General features: G+C 41.4%; 1 protein-coding gene across 1 annotated transcript in view; it reads right to left on the bottom strand.

Annotated features, from left to right (window-relative positions):
- Nucleotides 1-26,280, bottom strand: part of LMO7 (LIM domain 7) — a gene marked incomplete at its 3' end in the record, with an annotated part of 165,312 nt that overhangs the window by 72,364 nt on the left and 66,668 nt on the right. The window contains 2 exon segments of the mRNA XM_025197342.1: nt 14,794-14,863; nt 18,896-18,966. Of these exon segments, the coding sequence (XP_025053127.1) occupies nt 14,794-14,863; nt 18,896-18,966 (141 nt within the window).

Here is a 26,280-nt window from a genome sequence, read left to right as displayed (position 1 = left end):
TCACAGTAAATTGAAACAGCAAGGGAATTATTTGGAAGTATTGACAAAATGCCAACTGTGGCACTGCTAATGAAACCCTAATTAAAATTTACAAAGATGATTTACAATGATCTGTAAAATAACATAACTCAATAGGACAGTGGTTTTTTTAAGCTTAAGTGCCACACCTAACTCTATACTAAGACATCAAAAAGCCTTTTCCCCCAGAAGTGCTAGTACTAGCAAATCTCATGAAGTATGTTGCCAGGTAAAGTGTAAGGAGTTTCTGTTTATCTAGCAACACAGTCAGCAGTAGTATGCTATGTATTGTTTCTGAATGCTATTTTTATTTCCTTAACATACGATGAATACCACTATATTTGTAAGAACACTTTTTTTTTTTTTTTTACACTAAAAATGACATTCATATACAATTGGTTCATATCTCAAGTTAGTGACGTTTTTGTGGCTTGATTTCCTCTCCTGTCTTCACTCCACATGCACGAGAGGTATGTCGGGGTGTTGCTGCAACAGCCATTCATTGCATCTGCATGTTTTGCAGGGCACAAAAGTGCCTTTTCTTCTGGCTTGTTATGGTCTTTTTATTGTAGTATCTGGACATTTAATTTTATAATTGAGGACAAAAGGAAATGAGTTACCAGTTGGCAGCTTCCTGCAAGAAGAGTGCTTGAATTGTATGGATACACTATTTGGCTTTCTGTTCCAATTGAGATTCTCTTAGTATGTATGCTGCCACTATGTTTAAATGCCTACAGTTGCAGCCCTTGCTATGTACCCACCTCTGACACACACTCCTTAATAGTGTAAAGGTAAAAGAATTTACAAAGGTGTTGGCAGCATCATTGTTGCTTGCTGCATCTCCAGAATTACTGTACCCTGGTGACCACACTTTTTTTTTTCCCCTAGAACAAAAACAGTGGCATGGATGTGAGAAAATTCAAACATAACACAAGAATGTAGATGTGCCCAAATATGCATCTTCTCAGTTCCTGCTCAATGATCAGCAAAGCCTGGAATATTTTAGTTCCTGTTAGAACTGGCCCATGCAGAACAGCCTGTGAAAAAACAAGCTGTTCACAGAAGATGCAGTAAGCTTTTTCAAGGAAGCAGGACAGGGGAAGACCACTTTTTTTTTTTTTTGTAAAGAAAAAAGTAGACTAATCCCTTCCAATCGTCAAGGGATGCTAAATGAGTTGATCTCTGACAGTGACAGTACTAATAGGTGCGAACAGTTCTGTTCACTTCAAGCGCTTGGTAAGAATACAGAGGGTTAATTTTACTTGCCGTGCATTCTGAACTCTAAAACTGAAAAGCCTGGGTGTACAAAAATGAAAAGATGACTAAAAGCTTTGCCAGCACTTTCCATGTTTCAGGGGCAATCCAAGAGTTTACTTATCCTGTTACTCATAAGGCTTCAGGGGAGTTTCAGCTTCATGCGGATTACTGTCATTCTGATTTATATATAGTAGGTTACTTTGGCATCATAATTTAGCCACATTTAGTTTGTAAAATCTGTTTTCTAGAGACTGTAAGGAGTGGAAAGGATTTTTTTTTTTTTTAAGTGTAAATGGAATGTCAATAATTGGTAGCAAATTTAGGCCTTCTCTGAACAGGAAAATAACTTGGAAATAGGTATCCTACACAAGCTTTATGTGGATGGTTATTCTCCCTAAATGCCTTTTAATTTAGCTTAAGCTATTTTGTGCAAGCCAAAGGGCATTATATTGACCTACAATATTGTTAGGATGGAATTAATGTCCACATGGGGAATCTGTGGAATTGTTATTGCCCTTTAAAATATGCACCCTGTCTTATTTCAGACGTTACCTTAAGCACACGCACCCTAGTTCACGGTTCACTAATCAAAATGGAAAACTTTCTAAACCTTCACCACCCTATACATATATAACTAGTATATACCACATCTTGTATATTCTAGTTAACTTTTGTAGTATGATAGCTTATCCTATGACAGCATAATTTTTTCCAAAATGTTCAAGAAACTGAAATATTGCCCTGTAAAAAGACAAGAAGAGTTGAGTATTAATACTCCCCTTTGAATTATTGTCACAAAACATATTGCTGTTGTGTTGATGAATATTTTGTGCATGGTTTTAAAAATACAGATATCCAAGACACGAAATTGCTGGAAATCTCATACTATTAAACAAGTTTCATGTTTATCTTTGGAAGAATATTAACAAACTCCCCAAAATCATGTTCAAGTTGACAGAGAAAGCTAGTCCTCAGAACAATGAGTCTACTTTTTGCCCTAAATACAAGGGAATCTTCACCTGACAAAAGCCTCCTTACCGAATTATTTATTTATTTTATGTAGGGTATACTAAAGGAAGGGCACTCTTTTGGACTCTGGCCTAGGAATAGACGGGGGAGATTGTAGTTCCCCCAACCCCTTCTATTTTTGTTACAAGTAGTGGGATCAAACTTCAGGGCTAGGGGTGGAAATTAAACACAAACCAGTGTAAACGATCAGAAACTAGTTCAAATCTGAAACACAATAGAAGTTCAGTGCACATATAAACCACTTTCAAATTGGCTGAAACCAGTTTAAGGTAAACCTGGATGGATGTAGTATCAGACTTAACTGAATTAGGTTAAATAGGTTTATTGAACTTCTAGCCCAGATCCCCTCCAGAGTCAAGTTAACTCGCTGTCCCCCAGCATCCTAGGTTGCTTGACACCTCCCCCGCAAAACTTCCCCCAAGACGTCCACTCCAGCCAAGCAGGGAGGTGTGCTCTAGTGCCCCCCCCCCCGTCTTCTGGCCTGGGCCACTGCAAGCATGTGGCTGCATTTCCGGAGTGAATGTCTGTTCACTTGCTTATCGGTTCAATCTACGCAACATAACCTGTGAATATTGAATAGATTCAGCCTCAGGCTTTTTGACTGTCTGTATTTAGCCTAGGTGTCTCTTACAACACCACTCTAAAGTATGTAATTAGTGGTGTAATTACTGGAAATAATCCAAACAGATCTGTGATGAACACCTAGACCTAGTATCTAGTGTTATCCTTTTATAAAATTCTGACTCAGCCTTCTTTTGAGTATAAACAATGTGTAACTGGTACAGGCTGCTCTTGTGATATACAGCATCAAATTTAGTCCTAAACTAAATCTTGTATTCTGAGCTGTATGAAAAGTATAATACTGGATGTATGAAAAAAAAGTTTAAACATGGTTGAAATGCTTGCAAAGGTACAAATCTGTAAGGAGACTGCCTCATTTAGAATGTGCAAATGGGATGGCATATGCCTCCCAAAAGGTACTTACTTCAAATATTTTATTTCCTAACAGGTTATTTATCTTTTTTAATTGGATACCAAAGTGCCAAAGTAAAAAAAAAAAAAAAAAAAAAAAATGTACAAAGGCAACAAAAATAAATCAAGGACATGCAACAAAAGTGTAATCACCTTTCTAACTGCCCCACCACCTCTAACACACAGAATCTAATAGAAGAGTAGGAAAAGAGAAGCTTGCAAAAGCACATTCTGGATGAGCTGGTCTGAGGCATGAACAGAAAAACCTGACTGAGGAGGGTGGAGTCCACTATTCCCTTCTGCCTGCTTGTGCTATCAAAATTGTTTTAGATGAACTGAAGTTAATCATAGGACAGGCAACCTGTTTTGCAACAGAAACAAGTTAATTCATTTACCGAAAGAAGGCTAAGCCTACTAATTAAGAATCAGTTATCAGAACTCCACACTTAAAACGTTTTAGGAGAAGAGGATGACAACAGCACCCCTTGATCCTCATCTAAGTACCTTTTGAAGTATGAAGGTCCATCTTTTTTGTCTTGCCCTGGGAAAAATACCAATAAAAACAGAGCAGCAGCAAAGTGATTAAATCAGCTCCTCATTTCAACACATAATAATAGGTTTTAGCAAGTCTGTATATACATTTTTCAAAACCACACACTCTGCCTCCTACTACTTACCATTTAAAAGGGCAAGTCAAAGTCATAAGACATTAGGTCAACAGTCAAGGAAATGGAATGTTAAGACATTCTTGATTATTAGAAGGAAGAATGGATTTTTAGGGGACAACTCTAAAGAAGTGTTTCAACCAGAGGTCAATGGCAGGATCAACTTTTCACACTAATACCTGTTACCAAGGTTGCTTAAACACTTAAAAAAATGCTCCAGAACCAGTAAGAGCAATAGATTTGAATGTGTTAATAGTCTCCTTATCAAAGAGAGAGGAATGAAAGACAAGGAAACAAAAGCTAGAGCAAAGTTTAATAGTCCAGTGTGGCACCAGGCTCACTAGTCAGTTCTCAATCAGAATTGCCCTAGTTAGTTCCAATTCATTTGGAATTTTTAACCTGCTCCTCAGATACCTAATTGCTAACCAGCTGCACCACCTATGCCTCCAGCAAGATTGGGCTAATCTACATTTTCAATTAAGAGCAATAGCCTTTGCACAGGATTTCTCATTTACCACTCATTTCATATTTTCTGAAAAGAAAAGAAACAAACAAAAAGGTGGGGTTTTTTGCTTTAAAACAAACAAACAAACAACCCCCCCCACAAAAAAACCCCCAACTTTTCACCTGAAAATTTCTGACCAGCTGCATTACTGCTAGTGCAGAACAAAAAAGAAAGGAGGCAAACTAGAGTTAGTGGATGAAAATCCCCAATTCTCACCCACTGCAAGACACTTCTCTGGTAGAAGGTTTTGGAGGGCCATATATTAGTCTGCTGGACAAGAAAAGGAATGGCTAGATTAAGATGTTGACGTGTCATGTTCTAACATGATAACTTGTTATAACTCTTTTGGCTAGACCAGTGATTCCCCAGCATTATAGATCAGATAACTCTAAAAAGGTTTCTTACTAACCACCATATTTCCTTATCAAATTGAAAAACTCTAAAAAACCAACAAGGAAACAGACAAACACATACCCTAAATTTTGGGTGATCCACAGATCACAGGTTCTAAAGCCTCATAGGCCACCAGTGACCTGCAGACCGCAACATGGGGACCACAAATATACATATAACTGAATGGAGGTCAAATTGTTTTTAGAATTGATAGAAGTGTTTTCTTGTTTTTCTATTGCAGAAACAAAATGAGGAAGAGGATGGTTCTCCAATAAACTGAAACAGTAAAAAATGACCACTAACTGTAGTAAGGCAGGACAGATATGCACCTTTATGGCAGTACAGGCTAGATGAATGGACTGTAAGGTGGATAGAAAAGTGGCTGGAACATCAGGCTCAGAGAGTAGTAATTAATGGATCAATGTCTGGTAGGCAGCTTGTATCAAGTGGAGTGCCCCAGCGATTGGTCCTGGGGTTGGTTTTGTTCAATGTCTTCTTCAGTGACCTGGATGATGACACAGAGTACACCTTCAGCAACTTTGCAGATGACACCAAGCTGGGGGGAGTAGCAGATATGGGGGGGGGTAGGGCTAGAATTCAGAGCGACCTAGACAAATTGGAGGATTGAGCCAAAAGGAATCTCATGAGGTTCAACAAGGACAAGTGCGAAGTCCTGCACTTAGGACCGAACAATCCCATGCACTGGTACAGCGTGGAGGCTGACTGGCAGCAGCTCTGTAGAAAAGGACCTGGGGGTTACAGTGGAAAATAAGATGACTATGAGCCAGCAATGTGCCCTTGATGCCAAGGAAGCTAATGACAAACTGGATAGCATTGGTAGGTGTGTTGCTAGTAGGTCAAGGGAAGCGATTATTCCCCTCTATTCAGCACTGTTAAGGCCAGATCTGGGGTACAGTACTTTGTTCAGTTTTGGGGCCCCCAGTACAGAAGGATGTGGACAAAATGGAGAGGGTCCATCCAAGGGCAACAAAAATGGTGAGGGGGCTGGCACATGACTGATGAGGACAATCTGAGGGAACTGGGCTTATTTAGTCTAGAGAAGAGGAGAGCAAGAGGGGATTTAATAGCAGCCTTCAGCTACCTGAAGGGGGGTTTGAAATAGGATGTTGCTGGCCTGTTTTCAGTGGTGGCAGATGGCAGAACAAGGAGCAATGCTCTCAAGTTGCAGCAAGGGAAGTTTAGGTTACATATTAGGAAGAAATTCTCTCACTAGGAGGGCAGTAAAACACTGAAACAGGTTACCCAGAGAGGTGGTGGAAGATCTATCCTTGGAGGTTTTCCAAGACCCAGCTAGATAAAGCCCAGGCTTGGATGATCTAGTTGGGGACGATCCTGCTTTGAACAGGGGGTTGGACCAGATGATTCTCTGTGCTCCCTTCCAACCCTGATTTTCTGTGATTTATATGTTTTATGCAGCAACTATATGCCAGTTTCCATTTTTCCTAAAAATAAGATCCCTATAAAGAGAGACCTATCTAATCCTAGCACAGAGTGGAAAAATTAAGTTTGTAAGCCAAGCTGCACATTTTCTGGAAACTTATGATGGGTAATGAAATCTACAGCTTTCACATCTCTGACTTCCCAGTAACACATTACAAGCATCACAAACAGGACATATATTGTAATTTTAGGAGTAATTGTAACTCAACTTGCCTTCTGCTCTACTTTTTTCTTGTGTTGGGGGAGTGGAGGGCTGGAACTTAAACATATTTCACTTTGTTAAATTAGAATTTTATACAAAATGAAAACACAATATAAAGCTACACACTAGCTCAATGCTATTTTTATTAATCCACTGATTTTTTCAAACATGTGGGCTGTTCTCAGCTTAAGTGCAATGGTTTTGTACCATGTGGCTGCATGTCCAAGCAACTAGACAAATAACTCTCTCAATTTTTTGAGTCCCCTCAATTATCTCATGCCTTGCTATGTTATTTCTGAAACTTGACATCTGAGCCCTCTCTTGGAAATTAGGCTAACTGCACCATCCTTCAACCCTGTTACAATTTATGGTAGCTCTACCTTAAGTCATGTACCTTCCACATCAACCTCAGAAACTTGGCCTTAATGTTTACATTTTCCTTATTCATTCACTTAAATCTCCTCTCAAAAAGCAACTGAAACTTCCATGAAAACTTCAGACCAGAACTTTCCAACCTATACAAGACACAATCATTCAGCACAGCTTTTCTTCCCTCATACTCTGACACAGATAACATTTACTGCAAGTATGCTTAACGCCACATATGGCATGTGTGTGGTATGAATGCAGGTTTCACTTCAGCTTCTAATCCACCAAACACATGTGTTTCTTTATCTTTCCATCATGATTATACTTTAACTATAGCAAGACGCACCCAAATTTGTTAAGCAGCAATATAAATGAAGCCAGAGATGAATGTTAAAGTAGTTTTCATCTGTCAGCTGTTTTTCACTAAGGCAAGCTTGGAAATTAAAAGGCAATCCTGCTTTAAAAAAAAATCATTAACTGCATCTCCTTTAAGTAAATGGAACTAACCCATCACAAAATCATTTGACTACCATCCATTCAGTAAAGAATGTTACAAACCTCAATTTGCTATTTCTACAAGCAGAACACGGCAGCATCTATTTCACAGAAAATTCAGAATATTATTGGGGCTTGGTACCCTTTTTATCTTATTCAGTAAGTTTATTTTTTAAACCAATTTTTAAAATCAGACAACACCTTCTGGCCTTCAGTAAAAATTGCCTTACTTGAACTCCACTGAAAACCTCTCTCTACTATACAAGTTTTCAGCAGGCCTCTCTTTAATTACATCTCAAATCTGAAATATTTTATCTAGACATGCTCACTTCATAGTATATTTGAGCTCCAAAGCATACAACCACCAAAAAAGCCAAAGCTTTGAAAGAATTCAGAGGCAAAGAGTATTCAAACTGCTCATTGCCACCCTCTCTTCCCCTCCCCACACCCAAATCACAGTTCAGGCACAAACTTTGAAAAAAAAAAATGCTCAGAAATGCTATATAAGAAACAAGCTCCTGAGAAAGACTGCAAGAAGGATTTAGGAAACGGAGATCCAGTGCTTGAGCGGGACAAAGCCAAGCTTCGTAACTAGAGGCAACCAGAAAACAGGCTGTGAAAATTTAAAACAAGCAGCTGTCCAGCTGTCTGGGAATTTGGGAGACCCATGTCCAATTCCCAGATCCATCACTGACTCTCTGTGCCTCAGGATCTCATCTGTAAAACAGACTATACTCCATCCCTATTTCAGTCATGATGGAGAAGTATATAATGATGGAGGAGTACATAATTAAATTAACTGCAATAAGCACGATCCCAGTGCCAACTGTTACTTACACTTAGGGACCCACCAAAGTGATGGCAAGACAACAGGTTTTTCGCAGCCTGCTCATGTCAGGCAGAGCCAAGGTTGCAGTCAACCTTGCAGCCCTGTCCCTTGCCACTAATGTACTGAGGACACCTTCACTCAGTCTACCTCATTACATTTTTTTTTGGTTGATTTTGCGGGAAATTATGGCCAATGTCAGATGTTCCAGCAATCATAGACCATACTGCTTTTTACAGATTCTGCAAAATCCATCAAACTGAGATTTAGTTAGGTCCCTGCTTATACTGTAGCAAACTGCAGTTCTGCTTCTGGGGTAAATGCACGCACAGCATTTTCATGTCAGCTATCCATTTTGTAATTTAGCTGTAATCCAATTAATTACAGGCAGTCTTCGATTTATGACTTTGAGTTATGATGAACAGCATAAGACATTTGTAAATTGACACCTTGTTTCGAGGTTCCAATGCGGATTTTGCCTTTACTATGCTTGACACAGCTGCGGCCAGCTGGTAAATCTGTTGTGGTGGGGGGCACGGGGGCAGGAGAGGGTGCAGATCAGCGCCCCCACAGTGAGGGAGGGATTGTGGCTGGGGCTGGAGCAAGCTGCTCAGCTGGGGCAGAGGGGCGTGGGGAAGGGGTGGGTCAGCTACTGCCACTGTGCCGCCGGTCTGGGAGGGCATGGTGGGGGGATGTGTGCCCTGGATCTGCGTGGGGTGGGCGGGGCCAGAGCTATGCCAGGCTGCACTCTGGGCAGAAGGCCCAGCCAGGGCAGGGGGAGGGTGCGGGACACAGGTGCTATGATGCCTCAGACAAGGGGCGCACAGTGGCCGCCCCCCCCCCCGCCTCCCAGATGAGCCATGGCTTCACCCTGCCCCACCCTGGGCTGGGTGAGTGACAGCAGTGGCAGGGCATGGCAGGGGCATGTGCCCCGGATCTGTGTGGGGTGGCCAGGGCTGGGGCCAGCCCAGGCTGAACTCCAGGCAGGCAGTAGGGGCAAGGGGGAATTTTAGGGTGGCTGCAGACACCTCCATAGCCCCCGCCCCTGCCCCACGCAGATCTGGGCCGCATGCCCCTGCCTTGACTTGCTACCTCTTGCCCAGCCAGAGCGAGGCGGGGTGAAGTCGTGGCTTGTCTGGGAGGTGCAGGGCAGCTGGAGTGGCTCCTGATGCTATGCACCGTTTGTCTGAGGCAGTGCAGCGCCTCCACCCCATCCCCCGCCAGCCCCAGCCCCATTCCCTCCCTTGCTGTGGGGCATTGATCTGCTGCCCCATGCTTCTTCCTTCCCCACTACCACAACCGACTTACCAGCTGGACACAGCTGTTTTGAGCATGGTAAAGGAACCAACCCCCCATTTGTAACATTGTTCCTATGGGAAAATTGGTTCCAAGTTATGACCTTTTGATTTATGATGAGGTTTTCAGGAACCAATTGTGTTGTAATTCTGAGGACTGCCTGTATATAGGAGCTAGGGATAGACATTACACATAATCCGGTTTAAGCAATCAGAAACTGGCTTAAACCTGTAACAGAACAGAAGTTCAGGGCACATAAACTAGTTTCAAAATGGCTGAAACCGGTTTAAGATAAACCTGGTTCAATGTAGTATCAGACAACTGATTTGCGTCAAACCAGTTTATGCAATGTCTGTCGCAGACCCCTTGCTGGTTTAAGTTAAACCAGAGTCCCCCTGCATCCCAGATGCTTTGCAGCTCTGGGTTAGGCTTGGCACTCTGCTCTACAGAACAGGGTTGGCCCTGCCCCTCTGCTCCCTAGCTAGAGCTCTGGCAGAAACTGCAGGCACAGCAGGATCTGCCTGGCTTCCCTCTGCCCTGCTGCCCCCTTGCCACTCACTGCTCAAGCAGGGATCCCCCCCTTCCTTCCTCCCTCCTCCCCTCCCATCTCCCACAGCACAGACCCCAGCCCCATGGACCTTAGGCATGCAGTATGCTAGCTAATGTTGACAAGTGTCTGTGTCTCTCTCTCCAATTTCACTTGGACCAGACAAAGGCAGACACGACAGTTGGGGCTTTTTGGAGCTAATCAACAGGTCAGCTGGTAATGTCCCTCCATTCCTTCCACGGAAAAAGCTGTTCAAGAAGGAGCTTGAACTAATGAGAGAAGATTTTATTTTCTTGATAGGTTGCTAAACACTATCTTATCAGCTCCCTGCTGGCTCCCTTGCCTGTCGGGTTTGCTGCAGACAGTATGAAGAATCAGGGAGAGGGAGATTGAAAAGCTCAGTGTCAACAACAGATGCATGCACTGAACACAAGTAGTCCTCCCTCCCCCTGGCCTCTTTGCCTCAGAACACTAGCTGGGGGCAGACAATGTTCCTGCCCCTTAAGCAGTGATCAGGGAAGAGCCTGGGACTGTGCAGGCAGGGTGGGGGTTTAAATCCCTCCCCAAGCAGAGCATCCTGCCGGGGCCTGACCATACCCCCTCCTCAGCTCAGCACTCTAGAAGGGAAGGGAGGGCTGTACCACACCCCCCACCCAGCTTCTAGCCTAAGCCACTACAGGCATGGACCTTCACTGCTTCAGTCCAGAGGGAATGTCTGTGCACTTGCAAATCAGTTTAACCTAGGCAGGTTGGACTAACCTATAAACAGTGAATCAATTCAGGCTCAGGCTTTTTGAATGTCTGTCCCTAGCCACAAACTCTAACTTCCTGTAAGTGGACCAGAAAACAGTGAAAAGGAAGAAGCTGTCAAAGGGCTATTTTAAGAAGCCCTGAAAACCATGGGAACTAGCAGCCATGAAACAGGATTACTTCCCCCCCCCCCCACACACACACACACATCCACACACACTTGTTTTCAAGGCTTCTAACAATCACTGAAAGAGCTGCTACTAGAAGCCCTGAAAATGAAGGAAGCAAGTCACGTTTGGGGCTAGTAATGTCACAGCACTGCAATCAAGGGGGTCCGCAACATTTGGTCTGAGTTGCCATCAGCCTGAGGAGCCGGAGGGCTTCAGCTGCCAGGGTTAAAGGGCAAGAGGCTGTGCCTGCACTGTAGCCAGTGGACAGGGAGAAGCAGCAGCAGGGAAAATCTACAGCAACAGCAGCCTGGTCAGAAAAACAGCCCACCTTGTGCCCAAGTTGGGTTATTCTAGGCTATAGTTCCAAAAAGTTGCTAACCACTGCTCTAAACAATGTTTCTTAAGTACAGAGCATTTCAGTGAAATTTCAAAGTTGCTAATAGTACAGCATTGACAAAGTCATGCGCTTAAGCACTAATCATTTACATTCAGTCTGAGTAAATGCATACTCCATGTTAAGAGTGAAAAAAAACCCCAAACAAGAACAGGCCCTTAATGATTACAAAAGGGCAATTCATTTGCAGTTATTAGTCTTCCATCCTTAAAAAGAAGGTCTATCAGTCAGACAAAACCCCAGATCTTCCTGCCCTGCACAAAAAAAGATTTTCTCAGTGTACAAATTTTAGCCAATGGCATTGTGCACATTCACCCACTGTCATAATTATGTCTCTTTCTTTTTGTTATGTTCAAGCTTTTTCACACGTTCTTACTTGAAGCCTTCACTGGAAATTAGTAACAACTGAATAGCCTATAAAACACAGTAGATGGAGAAGGATGGAAACACATTGTAACAGCTAAAAACTAATGAGCTATTCCGTCTCCTGTGTTAACAAACAAACAAACAAACAAACAAACAAACAAACAAACAAACAAACAAAGGCCTGTAAACCTTGAGTTCTAAAAAATGATCTTAGAATAATGAAAGCTTACAAATACTTTACCTATTAAAGAGTGTAGTTAGGAGTCAAACCAGAAGCCACCCTAAAATAAAAGTCTATTCTTTGGTTTCCTTTTTGAGCTCCTGGCTTATTCTGGGACCATTTAAGCAGTCAAAGTAGTAATGGAATGAACCACACTGTTTTCCCCAAAAATTATGGTTTGACTTGCATTCTTTTCTTGCATGCTTGATGGGGAAAAGTATTCAGCACATTATTCTGTATACAACAACCAAACACTCTCCAGGATGAAAACAACTATTGCTTCATGTACTTATTTGATGTAGAAATGCAAATGTGGGCTTTCCATAAGCTACACAAGCACATGTACAAAGTTAACCCAACACTATGGCCTTGAGCTGATCACTTAACCCTCCTCATCTCTGAAGAATGTCACACTGTGCCCAACTACTAGCTAGATTTTTATAATGTAAAAAACAAACCAACAAAAAAAAAAAAATCAAACAAAATTCCCTAAAACTAACTTCAGATATTCTGCCTTCTACTTTTGTTGAATAAGTACATATTTTCTCAACCTGTACTTAGAACAGTCCAATATTTTGGTTGTAAATTTCCCCTAAATTCTGACTTCTAACAGAGTACAGAATCCATGCCTGAATCTCTGTACACCTTGGCTTTTTAAAACTGAGGGATGTAGCCTCAGGCCATGAGCACACATACTGTCTGAAGCACTTCAAATGCCTTTGCAGCACTCCATAAAGTGAGGGTGGAAATATTAATTGAAGAAGCCCTTAAAAATGGCGAAAATGCTTAAAAAAAATGATCCTCAAGAAAAGAAAGAGAAACATCTTTGAAGTGCTTCATTTTGAAGTACTTCCTGAAATGTCTACACCCTCAAGTGATCCTTCAGCATCCTACAATGCTCTGCTCACCACCTCCCTGCCAGGGGGAGGGGAAAAGTGAGGAGATATCAGTGAGCATTCTCCTGCATGCTTGGCCCTTGGAAACTTCTACTCAAGGGACAGAAATTACACACAAAATGGTACAAGTGATCTGGTTCAAATCTGTAACACAACAGAAGTTCACTGCACACAAACCACTTTCAAAATAGCCGAAACTGGTTTAAGATAAACTTGAATGGATGTAGTACCAGACTTAACTGGTTTAGGTTAAACTGGTTTATTGAATTGCAGATCCTTTCCAAATTTAAGTTCACTCTCAGTCCCCCAGCATCCCAGGATGCTTTTTACCTCCCCCAAGGTAGGCAGGCTAGCCTTAGCCCAAGCTGTTTGCTCCAGCTGAGCAGGGAGACATGCTCTAGCACCTCCTGGCTTCTGGCCTGGGCCACTGCAGGCATATGGCTACATTTCCAGAATCAAAAGTGAATGCCCACTGATTCAGCCCCAGGCTTTTTGAACTGCACTTAGCTCCAGAGACCAAAGGCAAGAGGGATTCAGCGATTCTTATCTCTAGCCCCTGAAGAGAAAAGTTTTATTGCATGCTTTTGTAGTAATTTTGAAGCAATCAGGAAGGGCATATCTACACATGTGCTTTAATGTGCAGTAACCCATTTTACTGCACATTAAAGCATCATGTAAAAAACTGCAATTACGATAATGCACAGTAAAATAGGCTACTGCACATAAAGCATCACTTAAAAACAATGATGCTTAGGCAGCCTAATGAGCGTTTGTTTATTACCTCATACTGGAGATAGCAAATTGAATGCGTATTAGGCAAAATGCCTTATGCATGTGTAGACATGCCCAAAGAGAGGGGACATGGCATGACTGCATGGTGCTGAAGCACACCAAATATTAAGTGTGCCAGTATTCAGAAAGCTGATGTACATGTGCTTTCACAACATATGGAAAGTCAACCGATACAAGTCTGTCTGTGATTTTGGGGATTTTAAAATTAGGAGATGCACGGTTTTCTACTTCTGGAAACAGAATAAACAGGACAGACTTCAGGCCAGAAAAATACTTTGGACTGAGTTTCTCCATAGGCAGGAAGGGCTTCTGAAGAGGAAAAGCACATTTTATCCCTTCCAGTCTGAGGAAGGCTAGAAAACTAACCTTAATACTCAGTATTTTGAGTTTATTTGCTCTCATTTAAAATAAAACTCATCTTGAGAAAAGTACTCCATAGTTGCTGAATGTTTTATTCTATCTTTCTTTGCCTGCAAGTCTGCCAAATAACTTATTGGCAACCTATTTGGAGACTTGCTGTAAAAATAAAATAAATTTAAGTTACTTAGTTTTCCCAGTTAACAGCAACATGTGATAGCTGAAACAGATGCACTTCTCTAGTTTTTGTGAGCAAGCTGAAAAATGTGCAAAGCAGCCATCACATAAATGGGTGGAACCTGTTAAAGTGCACTCTGCTCTTCTCTTTCTAACAGTTACGTTTTTCAATATATAGATTAACCTGCCTATGTTCACTGCTCCCACAGAGACCCAAGAATTCTTAAAGGGCTTGACTTTGTCATATGATTTCTTCCTAGGATTCACAATGTTCTGTGTTTGATTAGAGCCTGATGCTGCTTTCATATAGAGATGAACCAATTAAAATGACAAAACTAATATGTAATCTGACTAATGAGCAGAGGTATCATTGGATACACAACCATTTTTTTTCTTTTTTTTCTTTTACTTATTCAAATATCAAAAGAAAAACATACACATAGCTAAAACATGCACAAAGAACTGTGCTACTCAGTGAACACAACAGCAACCACATAGAAACATGGTATAGCAGGAAGGTAGCTATTGTACAGAAAAGTAAAGAGACTTTTTTATATTCAAATATAAAACAAAGTGAGGAGCAACATTTCTTTCAGATTACACACTGAAGGTATCGAAACTGGTTTCATTACTTACCAAGCCAGCTATTGGAGTAGACAAACGATTGATTTTCTTGATGATTCCAGGTTTGATCTTGTTAATCAAACTAAAAATAAAATGAGAGTAATTTGACTTGCTGTTTTGTTATAACATACAACTCAAAAGATAAAACAAAAGAGTGTATTTGTGAAAAAATATTTTCTCCAATTCTAATTTATATTTGTACCTATTAAAGACAGATAAGATGTTTAGATTCAACATTTTCAACTATGAAAAGTGAATTGATCACACACAATATAGAGAGAAGCTGTACAAAGGATTGCTGTGAATGGCAGAAGAAACGGGTAAAAAGATACAAGAAACATGGGAATGGGTACAGGATCAGGTTTTGCAAGTCAGTTGGGGGCAATCTTCATCAGGAGTACCACAAATTAGCCCTGTACCCTTAACAAATGCTACACTGGCCCCCTTCTCTTCCCTGATCTGCTGCTCTGCTTTCTGCCCTATCTGCCACTGTGCTGTTTATCCCCTCCCTGATCTGCTGGGTGCCACACAGAGACTACCCATGCCATTTGAGACGCACATGCTATAGGTCAGCCAACTCTAGTTTCTCAGAATCTTATTCTTAAAAGGCTTCTTCTAGAAATATTTTTTCAGAGGACACCATTCACTCTGCAAATTACAAAAAAACTGATATGTTTGTATTGAAAGTACTATGTTATTAAACCCCAGTCACATTAATTAAAAAAATAAGGTTACTTAATTTTCTCTATCCAAATCTGAGGCCCCTTATAATTAGCACAGGGTAAGAAAAAAATGTTTCTCACCAAGAAAGCTCAATATGAATTTTAGAACTACTGTATTTAAACTTATAATTGTTCAAAGCACAAATTCAATTCAAGTCTGTAAGACTGTTTCAATACACTGTCATTCATGTATGAAGCATGCGGCCACATACACTTTTTAACATATAGGTTATGCATGTAAATGGCTTGCTTGGATGCTCAAGTTAGGTACTCAGACTCAAGTAATCCAAGCCAATTACTCCCTTGGAACATGAAATAATATTTTTCATCATCATTGCAAGTGTCATGCTGTTTTACTTCATGTGTTTCCTCATTGTGCATCTCAAGATCAAGCAATTTAATAAAATATATTAAAAAGAAAATAGTTTTTGTAAGGGTTAGAATAACTAGAGGAAAACTATTCTATGTTTTATTCCATTAGCCCAAGAGATTTAGTCCCTGATGCATTAAAGTAACTAAATACCTAAAGCAGAATTAGATTTTAAAGAGGAATGCAGGGTAGAAGACACTTCACCTCTCAGGGTATATTTTATGAATGCTATTAAGATCCTAAACACAACGTGGAGACTGGCAGCATGCAAGATACCACTGCTGCCTGCAGTAGTGGTGGAGTTAAGGTTTCACTACTGTAGGTTTTAGAATCAACATCCTTCTAATTGTCTGCTAAACACGAGCTTTGATTATTGTGTTGAAGTGGGTTTTCAAAAGAATTATTTAGCTTCTGAATGCATCATTTTTGCATTGGTTCTTGTTACAGTTTATAAACCACTGAACGTTACCGTAACAAGATGTTTTAAATTTGTTTTCCTTGCCACAGAATGCACTGCAAACTCTGATACTGTTGGAATTCTTGTCTTCCACTAGACTACTGATAAAATACAGCACTTGCAAAACTTTGGACCATGTTCATAACACCATTTTTTCTCCCCTTTTACCTCTGTATATATTAGATTAAGATTATAATATAAAAAGACATCTATAGAACTTAAGCAAAACCTCAAACAAGTTAGCACAATACAGATAATTATTTTTCCTTCATAGAATATTGTATGCCACCCAAGTCAACCTGCTCAGCAGAAAAAATTTAAAGATGCATTGGATTGCACAGGGCTATTAGTTACAGATAAATTAGGCTGATTAGCTTCGAAAGACAGTTGCCATCTGCCAAACAAACTATTCTGACAAGCTTTGGCCAACCAAATGACAACAAAGCTGGCAAAGGATTAAAATATATATCTGTTCAGGCTGCTAGCTCTTAAAGATTTTTTTAATTATACCTGGAGGTTTCATTGTTTTTCTTTGTATTGCACACTTCCCCCCACTATATTTACAAGGTTCTCTCTAATGTTCCATTTATTAAACCAAAAACCTATATGAGATTTGGAGAGATTCTGACCTAACAGGATACTATCAAGATGGAATAAAATACTTAAGAGTCCTGATGTAAAATGCTCTGCTAATATCCAATGAAAGCAAAGAATCTGACAAGATTTCCAACTACGTAGCATTTTTGGCTCTTCAGAAATTATACGTTCTTATTTTCATATTCCTGTTTAAACTCTCACATGCCACTGCAGATGGAGAAAGCAATCATTAAGAAAGGTTGGAAGGGATAAGTGGGTAGGAGGGGAAAGGGAAAACTCCCAAACCCAAACCAATTAAAAATTAAAAAAAAGCAAGCGCAGAGGACAGCACACAGATAAAAGGTGCATTAATGAAGTTCAGAAACTTTGCAAATAAAATGCTGGCATCCACTTTAGTTCCATACTTCAAAATAAAATTTACCCACAGATGTATAAAAGCAAGGCGAAGTAGCACCTGATAAACCGGGGCGGGCAAAATACAGCTTCTACCAGGCACTTTCATCTGGCCCATGGCCCCCACCAACAAATTGTACCCTACCCAGCCCCACACACACACACACACAAAATATATACCCTATTGTGCCTCACTCCCACCCTCGTGGGCAAAAGGGCCTGGCCCAGCCAGCAGGCAGCTTCCAGGGAGGGCTGCCACTGCCCAAGGATCTGCTTGGCATCTCCAGTGTCCTGCTCACTCCAGGCAGGGAAGCGGCAGGGGTGGAGCTGCATCTGGGTAGGAGCATGGGGCTGGTGGCAGTATGAAGCCCGTGCCCAGAGGGGTGGGAGCAGCACAGAGCTCAGCTGGGCAGCATGTTGGGGGGGGGGGGGAAGGACAGGGGTGTGCCCCCGCCCCCGCCATGGTATGTAGCTGGCAGGCAGTAGCAGTCAGGGGCACTTGTGTCCTTAACTTTGTTAAGCAACCCTCCACCTGAAATAATTTCCTGTCCCAGTTATAGCCTAACTGATTCTACCTGACTTGAGCCTAATATTGTTAACTGCCACTCTCCATTTACTCTGAAGTGCAAAGAAAGGGCTACTTATAAATATTCCCCTAGGAATTCTCCACCAAGATATTGCTGTATTGGTGGCATTTTGATTAATTTACTCCTGTCCTATAAAAATCATTGGAGATTGATGCTAATAGAAGACCTGGACCTGAATCATGCTTTAATGAGTGAGGGTCGGGGGGGGGGAGTTGGTTTGTTTGTTTTTTTAAGGGAAAAACCATGCGATGGGCATAATGTTCTATCTTTCCAACTCACCCTGGTAGTCAACCCAAGTCAGTCCAGTAATTCCAAACCCATTACACAGGTAAATGGAATACATATTTTAGAGAGAGCCAAGGGCAGAAAAATCTAAAAATAGCTGAACACCAGACATGACTTGTTTTGATTCCAACGATGAAATTAAGCCAGAAATGGGTTAATTTGCATTACCCCATGCAAACACAAAAACATGCAGAGCCATAGTTTGATTCATAAAACCATGTTACTGCCTGCAGTTTTGGAGTAGATACTCATCATACTCACATAGCACATGCAATTTAAAAACAATTGAATATTTGTATATTCTATACATATACACACTATTTTTTTATACCAAGGCAACTAAAAGTTCTGGCCACATCCTCACTTGGTATAAAATGAAATACTTGAGGAGCAAGCCCAATTACACTGTAAACACAAGTCCAGGCAGTTGAGCAGGCAGCATTAGAAAGTTCATATTCCCCATATGTTTTATCTATAAGGTTTGTTTGCTAGAGATTCACCCAAGTATAACAAGTGATACTTTGAGAGTATTACTGTTCCAAACCTGAATGTGGCCTGGGGCTAAAGAGCAATCCATATAATCTATTCCAATAAATATTGTTTGCAACCAAGGAAACCAGGTGAACAAGTGATATAAATTTATCTTTATTAGTAAATATATTTAAGCTATGGAACTTTTACTTTAAAAGAACCCAATACTCACTCACACAGCAGGACTCCATTTTCTAGAGCTGCTCGAAAGCTTTTGGTTCCAAAACTTTTTCCAGTAACTGCCTACAAAGAAAATAATTAGGTGTTAATTTACATTGAAAAAAAGGAAAGATAGAAAAAGTGTTGAGAGATGCAGAATCTTATATCCAGGAGCTGATCCACAGAGTTCATTTAAAGTATTATAAATCAGCAAAAGGTTAAACTTTCAGAGAAATTAGTTTCTTCTTTATGCCTCTGAGGAACTGTATGCTTTATTGTGATATTTCTGTGTTAACTATACTCAAATTGTTGTTACAATAGCGTGACTCAGTTTACCACTTTAGCCTCTATACAGAGGTTAAGTGGAAGGGCTGACTACATGCAAGATAAGACCAGATGCACATTTAGCACAGAAGAACCTTGAATTGCTCTGTTTAAACAAAGTGAGTATTTCTGGGGGTGCTCAGGTTTGTTCAGGCTGGATTGGGGACAGAGGGATTGCTTAACCCCTTTGGGACAGAGAACTTGTAGATAACCAGCCTTTGCCCCAGTAAATGCCTTTACTGAAGAAATTGTCTGCTGTTATATTTGGAGCTATGGGTTGTGCTCAGTCAACCAAAGAAGAGGTGAAGTCCCTCTCAGGAACAGAACTGAATGCTTACTTCTGGTGTCAAGGGCCATGGAAAGAAGATTAAAGGTAAGAGGTAAGTGGGAAGGAGCTCAGACTCCCCCCACACTCCAGAAACCAAGTCTGGTCTGGCTTCCAGAAACTAAACAAGGCCTCAAGGGTCCCAAGCAAGCACCTCCTGGAAGGCAATCCATGACATCCTTAATAAAAATTGAGAGAGGAGATGTTCTTATAAACTAGTTAGCTAGTTAGTTGTTAGATACTTAAAAACACAATGACATGCCAGTGCGAGCCCATCAATCATTAATTACACTCATTTGGAACAGTAACTATTATTTTATATTATAAATAATCTACTACTGTATCATGTGCAAAGCATGATAAATTTGAAATAAAGTGCTAAAACATTCTATATTTTCTAGCTTTTACATATTTTTTTTTTTACAGTTGTAAATACATTCTCTTTTCTTGCCGAACACTACAATACTTGACAAAGTATTTTTTTTCTAGAAACACAAGGTTTTTCTCCCATATTTAATATCTACAGAAAGGGTGATGCGTATAGTTAACCTTTGAATCATTCTATTGAGTCTTCACCTAACATATCCAAATTGGTACCTTCCTTCCCTCTCTACCCACAACCCTGAAAGTCCATGAATATCAAAGTTTTCACAAGTGAAGTCTCATAAAAGGTGCAGATGGAAGTGACAATATTTGCCCGAACTGTCCCCTGAAAGTGCTCTATAGCCGTGACCAAAGAAGTGCATGGCTGCAAAGCGCTTTAAAAAGGCCCGATCCCACCACAATCTATACCCTCATTACACGAGGGCTCTGCTGAAGGCGTTCCAAAGCAGAGCACCTTCCCAGTGTCTGCGTGCACTGGGAGCAGGGCTCAGCTGATGCAGCCCAGCACTGCTCCTGAAGCTGCTTATAGAATCAGAGGGGGAGAAGGGAGCTTGTTCAGGGGGGTGCCCAGCCAGTGCTGCACAGGGCGGGGGGAGGGTAAAGTGGGCCCACCCTCCCCTGCCTACTCTGAAACAGAATGGTAGCTGAAAGGGAGGGGGGAGGGGGGGGAGGACCTAGGGGAAGAGGTTGAAAAGATGGATGAGACTTTCTCCCTGGATTGGCTCCAAATTGGAGCTGGATCTTTCACCATCCCAACCCAACAGCTAACGTTTGTTGGGTCAGGAGGATTGGTCTAATTCATGGTGTTTCACAGGAAGTGCCATGAGTTATACCTGGAAGCTGTATTTCTGTCTGTGCCTATAGGCTCCCAAAACTTCCACCTCTAAGTATGACCAAACCTATCTCTACTTTGGCAAGGCTGTATGGACATACCCAAGTTGACTGACACAAGACAGCAACAGAATATAAGCCACCTTCCAACTAGATATAATCCTGATTTTAGTCTGATGTGGTAGATGCTTGCATTAGATTTCAGGGCTTATTAAAATTTCAAAGCTTTACATTAAGAGGCAATTTTCAATTGAAGTATTTTAATCTCTAATATTCTTCACTGTACAGTCCCTGTGACAATCTATGTTTAAAGATGATATATACAGAATGGAAGTAATCAGATTGAGATTTTGAAGGCTGATAAGAATAATGTGTTGGCATTAAAATAAGACTTCAGTACTGTCAAATTAGGTTTCTGTGATACCAGCTTTAAAAAGAAACTGTAACAAGGTACTTCAAGGCTCCCTCAGTGAGCTATTTAACACCAAGTTTGGCCATCTCTGTTTTCTGCAACATGCAGCGCAATGTGTGTTGGTTTCACAAAAAGCAACCTACTTCAAGTTTTTAATGTTAAAACTGCAAGCTTTTCTAAGGGATCTCATGGAATTCAGACGCATCGTGGGTCATCTGGCATTGTAATAATTATTAGGCCTGTGCAAAGCTTCGGTAGCTGATTTGATTCAGAGGAGATTCAGCCCGATTTGGAGACTGAATCTAATCAACTCGGGAGATCAAATATGAGCTCCGAATTGATTAAAAGCATCCAAACTGATTTGGAAAAGATTTGGAAAAAGTTTCAGCCGATTCAGAGATTTGGCCATAGACTAAACAGGCAGCTGACAGCTGCCTTGGGAAGGAGGGCAGGAGCACTGTAGGACGTGGGCATGGAAGCACTGGGAGTGGGGGCTCTGCCCTGCTGCCGCTTGCTCAACCGGGGCGGGGGGGGCAGGATGTGGGCACAGCTCACTCCAGGCAGAAGAGGGCAAGCGGCAGCAGGGCATGGCCCCCACTCCTGGTGCTGATGTGGGTGCAACAGTGCTGGGAGTAGGGGCTATGCCCTGCTGCCGCCCGGAGAGCTGCACCTGCATCACGACCACCCCCACCCCCAGCTGGGCACGTGGCAGCAGGGATGAGCCCCCATGGCTCCCCCTGCCAGGGCAGAGGCAGGCACAGCTGGAAGAGCCATGGCTGCTCTGCCTGACCCCATCCCTCACCCGGCCCCAGCCTAGTCCCAGCACTTTTCAAAAGCCCCATATTCACCAGCTGCAGGAGTGGCAATTGGGGCCCCTGGCACCCATGGCAGAATCTCCCCATGCAGCACGGGGCAGTGGGGATCACTCCCCGCTTGGCACCCGCACAGCAGCTTCCCCATGGCATAATGCAGTGTGGCTCGGCAAGGTGCCACATGCTGTCTGGGAGCTGGAGTGGCTCCACCCGTCATCTGGATCCTGGCAGCACACAGCCCCAACTCCCAGGCAGCACGCAGCACCCTGCCAAGCTGTGCTGCACCCATGTCATGGGGCAGCTGCTGCGTAGATGCCAAGCAGGGGGCGATCCCTGCTGCCCCCCACTGCGCAAGCATGAGCTCTGCCACGAGTGCCCAGAGGCCCCAATTGCCACTGCTGCAGCCGGTGAGCGTGGGGCTTTGGGTTTTTTTTGTTTCGTTTTGTTTTTTAAAGTGCCGGGACAAGGCAAGGCAGCCATGGGGGATTCTCCTGTGGCTCCCCCCACCCAGGGAGAGGCAGGCACAGCTGGAGGAGCTGCAGAACCTCTCCCTGGCCAATCTGAATCACTGAATCTCTCCGAATCAGCGCCCAATCTTCTGAAGCTCATTTGGTCGAGTCGATTCAGGACAGTGATCCAAATCGAATCACTGTCCTTCGAATTGGCCGAATCCAAATCCAAATTGAATACTTCCCTATTCGCACAGGCCTAATAATTATGATAGGATACACTAGAGGTAACATTACCACATAGAGAGTAACAGTACAGGAAAATATAGACTACAAAATACCTTAAAATGGTCTATAAAATAGCGTAAAACAATTTTATTGAAATGTAGAAGAGGGAAGAGTAGTTTACTGCTATATATGCTGGGTACAACCGAACCTACAGATGTGTGGCAAAATTTGCTTGGTTTTTTTTGTTATCTTTTGGTTTTGTTAATTAGTTTAACCACTGCATAAGGAAGCTCTTAATTTATATATTGTAATGCATACTTCAACAGTACTAAATTAAAGGACTGCGCCCCGAGTTTGTATGCAAATTATTCAAAACATACTATTGTATTCTTATGCTTCAAGTGCATATTCAGAAAAGCTATACTGGCTACCTTTGATAAAATAAAAAAAAAGGAATGAATAATTATGAAGAAAGTAACAATCTGCATTAAAAAGACCTTCTTTGAATGGGTACCATAGCATAGCATGTTACACCCCATTTGTGAAATCAAAAGGTCAATAAAACATGAGACATTTAAGGGCTCATATTTTTCCTGGCCATTTTTGTTCAAAAGTTTGACCCAACATCTTTAAGTGTTGGGTAAGATTTGACACTGTTCTAATCCTTGCTCATAAAACAGGTTATACTGGCTGTGATTCATTTATGTAATGGGCATAATTAAATTCTGAATATGCTTTCAACCATTTAAGATAACCTCACTCACCAGTTTCTAAAAGGAAAAAAAGAAAAAGAATATTTTTGCAATATTATTCATCTCTTTATTTTCCATCTCTTTCAGTTTATAAGAGCATCTTCTTTCAGATGTATACATATTTTCAGTTCAGTTTCTGCTTTTCCAGGGTAAAGCCAGTGGTGACTATATGATGCAAGTTTAAAAAAAAATTAAGCAGATATATTTAATTGCTGCTGTAAAACAATTTAAATTAACAATGTCTGAATTTTATAGATGTCCTCTTTAACAATTGCTCAGTGAGTTCAGTCAAAGGGCTGATTTGCAAACGTATACATATACAATACATTTAAACATAAAGAAAAAGGAATTTGAAGCACAAACCATCCTATAGGAGGTGTTTGTTTGTTTGGGGTTATTTTTTTTTGGGGGGGGGATTGTTAGTTTTTTTGAGATGGGGGTGGGGAGACAGAAGCAGAGACAAGACACTGGACAACTGAAGAAGTACATATGATGCAGAACTGCCAATTTATATTGGGCAAGTCTCCTTGGCCCATGTTAGGAAATTAAATCTATGAATATGGACACATGATCACGTCAGATAGGTAAAAGAAACTTAGAGACTTACAACAGCGACTAACACATAGTAACTTCGTACGCTTGCAATTATGCTATGGTCAATGAAGGCTAAACCGGAGCATTACTTTTGAATGAAACAGAATTAAGTTTCTCCATCTCAACTTTCACTCACCACAGGATAAACAAATGAACAGCTGCTATCCAATCGGTTCCTGCCCACTTAACTCTGCAATTTTCTGGTCCTTTCATATGCTGACATGATCATAATGGTCCTATGCATATATACACCAGCATCTTACATGAAATTCGATGGATCTACCTGTGCTCATAAAACTTCTAGCATTAGACTGAACTATAAAATAGAATAGGAACAGCTTCAAAGGTTTGCTACTTTGGTTAAGTCCATTCCAAAGTTTCTAAACAAGATTTTGGCACGAGAGGTTGGAATCCTCAAACTTGCAAGTAAAAGTTAGCCTAATGGATTGAAACAAGCAAACTACAAAGTCTTTTACTATTCTTTAATACTTATATAATGAAAGGATGATCTCACTGTGCTATATACTGTCAAAGCGTAACAAAGACAGTCACTGAAGAGCTTACAATATAAAACACAAGGTAGCACAATTAAATTAACATAATGAGGGAAAGTAAGGAAGTAATAAGACCATTACTGAATACAATAAGCATAGGTCACAGTTCACCAGCTGCTTAACCACTGTCAAATTTTCATTCTTGGCTCTCTGGCAGAAGAATCTAAAAGCAGATTTTTGAAGGAAGACAGAGAGGTTGATCAGCAGTTATTTATGGACAGCGTTTCACATACACTAGAGAAAAAGCAAAGGCACTACTTAGAATATTTTAAAACTAGTAATCAAGATCATTTTCTTTCTGCAGTAACGCCAGACATTTCACAAATGCACTTAGAAAGACAGGTTTAGTACTGAACTAGCTCATGAATCCACTGACATGCCTAGAACTGAGTTCATTAGATACGGATGATTTATGAAAGCTGGCTAATTGCTAATGTTTACTTTCTTTGATTTTGAATGTACAACACCTTTTGAATTCTGGAAGATCAGGGAAGAAAACTTCAAAGCACAACTAAAACTCTGTGCAGCAGTTAACACAGTTCACATGATGTGGAGAAGTTTAGATAAAAGACACTTTTCCGAGGGCTGTGCACTGCATCTACCATGACATTGAGCTTGCTATTTTGAATCTCCATCTTAACGAACAGTTCCAGTTTGTTTTAAAAGAAACATAGTTTACAGAAACTCAAGAAAAAAAGGCAAACAAATTGGAAGCAACTTGGAGAGCCAACTGTGAGCTTTTACAAAGAAATCTGACATTCTTGGATGGTAGGTACCCAGGATAGTCCATTGACAGCATCTGTCAAATCTATCATTTGCCTATCGCCATCTAGGAAAACTGATGAGAAGAAAATAGATTAAAGGGATAGATGGAGGGAGGCAAGTATTCAGTTATAATCTTTTTCCTGATGGAATTCATCGCTGTTGTGGCAAGCGACATCAACTTTAAGGAGGAATTCTCTCTTGATCAAGCCCTTGTAAGGAATTTTCAGTAGTAAAAAGACAAAGCCTTCAAGTCTGAAAACTTATCCTTAGGAAGGGAAATATGAAGACACACAGCTTTGGGTTTGCTTAGAAGGAAAACAGCAGGAAGGAAAAAGAGGGCATTTATCTGTGACAGTTGCTATTGAAAGTATTACTGTATTTACTCGCATCCAAGACAAGGTTACCTCCCCACCATCCTCCCTCCCCTCCCCACCATTCAACAGGGGAGCTCCTGAGGCTCCAGGTCTGATTCCAGACGCAAAGCCACTGCATGCTCCATGCCAAAGCCACCTCACTGAATAAGCAATGGGGAGTTGGGGAGACAGGGAGATAACAGCTGGTGCCAAGAGACATAAGTGGCATGGGAGCAGGTTGCGGGGAAGCAAGCTGCCTGCCCCATGCCACTTTTTCCTACAACAGTAGGTGCGGACAAGTATAAAATGACTCTCCCGTAATTTGATTCTATGCATGGCAAACAACAAATTTACAAATTTTTCACATATACAATCCAATTTCTGGAGGGTAATCTTAAAGTCACAGTCATCTTGGGTTTGGGTAAATACAGTAGATCAGTTTCTCCAATTAAACAATTACGATGTCATAGGGATAACTGAGACCTGGTGGGACTCCACCCATGACTGGACCATGGGGATAGATGGCTATACCCTGTACAGGAGGGATCGTGTAGAGAAAAGGGGCAGGGGTGTAGCTCTCTATGTTAAGGAAAGCTACGCGTCCCTGCAAGCCGA

Source organism: Alligator sinensis, unplaced genomic scaffold, assembly GCF_000455745.1.
Source record: "Alligator sinensis unplaced genomic scaffold, ASM45574v1 scaffold241_1, whole genome shotgun sequence".
NCBI classification, from domain to species: domain Eukaryota; kingdom Metazoa; phylum Chordata; order Crocodylia; family Alligatoridae; genus Alligator; species Alligator sinensis.
This window is presented reverse-complemented; position numbering and strand designations above follow the sequence as displayed.